Source organism: Formica exsecta, unplaced genomic scaffold, assembly GCF_003651465.1.
Source record: "Formica exsecta isolate Colony F162 unplaced genomic scaffold, ASM365146v1 scaffold21, whole genome shotgun sequence".
Lineage (NCBI taxonomy): Eukaryota > Metazoa > Arthropoda > Insecta > Hymenoptera > Formicidae > Formica > Formica exsecta.
Genome location: NW_021849398.1, coordinates 4,062,725 through 4,067,291, shown reverse-complemented (window position 1 = coordinate 4,067,291; position 4,567 = coordinate 4,062,725). Strand labels below are relative to the sequence as shown.

General features: G+C 42.7%; 1 protein-coding gene across 3 annotated transcripts in view; it reads left to right on the top strand.

Annotated features, from left to right (window-relative positions):
* Positions 1-118: 118 nt before the first annotated feature.
* Positions 119-4,567, top strand: part of LOC115234941 (inaD-like protein) — a 93,707-nt gene continuing 89,258 nt past the window's right edge. For all 3 annotated transcript variants that reach the window (XR_003883962.1, XM_029806364.1, XM_029806363.1), the window contains exons 1-5: positions 119-289; positions 586-661; positions 835-1,211; positions 1,301-1,426; positions 1,617-1,732. Coding sequence is in view for 2 of the 3 variants with exons in the window: in XM_029806364.1 (XP_029662224.1) it covers positions 646-661; positions 835-1,211; positions 1,301-1,426; positions 1,617-1,732 (635 nt within the window). In the remaining variant the exon portion in view is untranslated. The remainder of the gene's footprint in view (positions 290-585; positions 662-834; positions 1,212-1,300; positions 1,427-1,616; positions 1,733-4,567) is intronic.

The following is a 4,567-nucleotide window of genomic DNA, read 5'->3' as shown; positions in this document are numbered from 1 at the left end:
TATTCTTTTCCTAAATAATTACGTGTGACGTGGTAATCAAAGGGGTGATAGATTATGTGAGCGTTTGAAAATTGCCGCGCTTAATCACGTGGTCGCCGAATGCGTGACCGCTCCGTATTTTCTGCGTACGTGGGGAAATCTGTCAAGTGCTCGATATCGCGGTAATTTGGTAAAGTCAGCTGACGCCAAGATGCAATTGCCCGTCGTTCGGGAACTGTAACGAGATCGCTCGTAATCGCGTGAAACTGCGGAAAAAAGTGTTCGTTCTCTTCGCGAGACGCGAATCGAGGTAAGAATTGGAAAACGCTGAAGATAATCTCTTCTCCTCTTACGCCACCTCATATTGATTTGTGATACACTCACGGCGATGTTGATGCTTAATGACAATCAATCGTTCGTTGGGACGATGTTTAGACGAAGAAAAATGTCGTAGAATTAACAATTTTCTACTCTTGTATCGCGAGCGTTTTGAGGTTAAAAGAATATGACGGTTGCGTGACACGTTTGACGTAGGACGAGTTTGACATATAAATCGAATACTTTTGCGCCTATTCATATGGAATATATTGTTTTTTCATGTTTCAGTTGGGTGTGCGAAAAATTTATATACACTTGAGTACACTCTAGAGAGCAAAGAAGGCCACCATGCCGCTCAGTACTGGTAAATATACAAACATAACTATCTACTCACTTATTCTCTTTACTATCTTTCATGTATCAAGTAAAAATTTGAATAAATGAATAAATTGAATAAATTTGAAAAATTTTAATGAATTTATGTCTCTATCAAATTTTTTTTTTTAAATTGGTATTCTGTTACATTCTTTATTGCAGATATATCCACAGCGCTTCACTTGCTGGAGCAAGTACAGGAACGTGTGGAGGACGATCCTAAACTGCAAATGCACACGTCCCAAGACTTGAAGTCGTTGATTTCACTATTAGAGGATCCTGTATTTCGCAGCATAGTTACAATTCAGGATTCTTTGATCGAATTGAACACTCAATTGACACATCATCCATCTATCTTGCCTGGTGACTTTGACATCAATATTAGTGGACAGCTGGAGCTCTCTGTTCCAAGTACTCCGGTACAGCCACTCGGACCAAACATGTATCAAGATCTGTACCAGGACAGCAGCGAGCTAGAAGATCAGAGAGTTCCCGTTGCTCCATTACTGCATAGCAGCAGTGAAGATACGAGTGCACAGGTGATTTTGCATTATCATTGCACTTTAAAGATTAAAGATAAATAACTGCGTATTTTTTCATGTATTGAGGGATCGTTACTTTATTACAGGTTACTAGTCCCAGTCTTGCTTCAGAAGTTATGGGAATGCCGCCTATAACCACTCCTACTTATGCAAAGGAGTTTAAGAAGGTCATTGAGGCTGCTGCGAGAGGACGACAAATATTTACAGTACAGGTAAATTTTTATATATTTTTCACAGATTAATAAAATATATTTTTTGATAAAACACATTTTTATAAAATCTTTTCTCTTTAACTTTGTCAATTTTTTTTTTTACTTTGTTCACTTTTTATATAAAAAAAAATATGACAACAGATGTTTCAAGTATTTTCTACTGATGTAACGACAATTTTGTTTTTTTTAGTTGTACAAACCAGAGGGAACCAGTTTGGGATTCAGCGTAGTCGGACTTCGCAGTAAGGATAAGGGCGAGCTTGGTATATTTCTACAGGAGATACAACCAAACGGCATCGCGGGTTGGTGAGTCGAATATTTCATTTTTATTAACATTGTCGCTGCATGCTTTTAATAGATAGATTTTTGATCGCCGGATAATAAAATTCCGAAATAACGTCATTATTTTGGAAAAGCAGTAACATTTATTTTGCGTTTGCCAAGAGAGAGATTGGACTGGGTTTAAAATTTAATAGACATTTTTATTCTTCAGTGGCATTAGGGATTTGAATATAAAAGTTTTGAAGTGATGTATATATACTTAGATAGCAAGTTTGAACGCGATCAGATAAGTTTCGCCAAAGATAGAAAGACATTTGACAGCTGTCAGAAAAAAGATCGTATATCCATGATGAAGGATATGAGGCGGATGACCTGTGAGCGCACGATATATTAGGTGATCCAGTAACTTCGCTTTTACCGCAGTGCGGTCGAATCGACATTTTGTAACCGAACTAACAATAAGCGCGATATCTTTAATTTAAGAGTATCAGTTGTTGCATAAAGAGAAATACATTTTAAAGGGCTTCTGTATTTACCTGACCTCGATTTCAATAGAAAGATCGATCGGAAATAATATCAATTTTAATATCTATCAAGAATTTTTATTACTATATTAGTGTATAAAAGATTTTATCTTCGAGTTCGCAAATCTCTGTGAGAAATTCCCATCGATGCATGAATTGTGCTGTGAAATACGATCCTCTTTCGACTCGACGATCCCCTTTTGACTCGCAAAACGCGCATCTCTAACGTTCTCTGAGCGAACACAGATAGGATCGGAGCTCCCAGGCAGTCTAATCTACATCATCGTCGTCAAACCGCAAATTCCGAGTGAGGGAAAACGCGCGCGCGCGCGCGCGCGCTCGCGGTCGTCCTCGGGGATCGGCGCGCTCAAAACGAGGCGACCGCGAGCTATAGTTTCCGGATCACGCGTTTCTCGCTTTCGCAGGCACACCCTGTGGCACCCCGTCGACGCGGTTGTGCCGATCGTCATGGCACGCATGCCCGTTACCTTCCTATCCGGAAGCTTCGCCGCCACCGTCGAGAAAACGCCGCCTTTGAAAAAGAGTCTCCCACCCTCTCGACCGACCAGTCTTCGACGAACCTTCGTCGGCCGAAGGTCGCGGGGCTGATCTGTACGCGCTCTTATCACGCGGCGGACACGCACCTTGCGCGCGCGCGCGCGCGTCCGCACGCATGCACGTATGCACGCAATCCGCCCGCCTATCTGTCATATATAATCGCGCCGAGCAGTGTTCCGCGCGCGAGTGTGTATATATGTGTGTGCGTGTGTGCAATCTACCCCTTTCGGCCAACCGCGAATTTTTCGCGCGTTCGATTTTCGCAGTGCGTTCCCCGCGTGTACTCCTCGCTACGCCGATGCACTCGGTGCGCATCCGCCGTCGTCCAGCAGCCCCGTCTATTAAAGACTGACGGGGAGGGGGTGGTGCCACCCCCGATTAATCTCCGCGGGGAGGGCGGGGAAGGAGTACGCGTGTCGGGATCACGTTTCTACGGCGGCATGCGAGCCCTACTGTATACCGAGCGGCGCTCTTTCACGCGATGCGCTCATTAATCTCGCGCGTGGTTCTTGCCCGTGAGACCTGGTAAAGGGCGATTTTGCAGCGGTTTGTTACGCGGGAGGTGAGTGAACACAATGAGAGTTATGCCGACGTCGTCCTGTGAAAGCTCACGTGGTGCGAGCCCGTTTTCTCTCCGTGAGGCGAGCGTGTCGTGGTCCATTTTGCGGTTCACAATTACTCGTTATACGAGGTTCATTGGGGTACTTGTTTCCTGATTTTTCGCGCGATATAAACGTGAAACACAGCAGGTAGATTCAAATTATTCGAGAGACGATAAAAGGCGCAAGACGCAGTAAATCCGCAATGACGAAGTAATACTCGTTGGTAGACCACGTCGGAAAATATGTATAATTTATATATGCATATATATATATATATATATATATATTCCTTAGTTATGTAATATTATTCAATGATTGAGGGAAGAAAGTCGCTGTGGTCAATCGAAATTGATTTGCTCTCACGATCGCAGATCGATTGAATCGCGGATGAATCGTGTTTACGTTCGCGGAGGCGGGGGTGTGAAACGATTCTCGTTCAGCTTCTTCCACGGTTTATCGTTTCACGCTCTCCTCGTGGATCGGGTGATATATAACGCTAACGAAACAGTAGCAAGAAAAATTGCGTTTTTATCGACTCGCGCGGTTCTATTCTACGGTGGCAGCCACATATCGTGGCCTGTACACGCTTTCGTAGACGAAACTGGGTTAGATCGTCGGCGGGAGAGAGTAGGCCTCACATCGATCCCGGATTTGAATTCAACGTGAAATTATTCTAGCCCCCGATGCGCAGATTATTCATGCCCTGGGACCTTTACTCGCGGTGACCTCGCGGTGAATCGAGCGGACGATATAACGTCGACGTTCGCACGAAAATTAATCGACGGCCGATCTCTCGTTCGCGACCGGGATAGGCGCATCCCCTCGAAAATTTGTCATATGCGTGCGATGAAATTTATCACCATCGACGCCATCGGGGATACACGTGATAGTTCATAAATTAATCCGTCTAGTGATATCACATTTTTGCGTGATTTATAAATAATAACAAACCATAATGAAGAAAGGAGAAGGCAAATGTGGTTTAAATTTGGTGTTTTTGATATCTCTTATATATAACGCTCTGTGATTCTAAATATTTTAATAATAATATAACGAAACAATTATAATACAATATATACAATTGCTTATTCATGCTAATTTTGTTATAATACATATTTTTATTATAGCACTTTGATTTTACTAATACTATTTTATTTTAAAAATATTTATTAAAA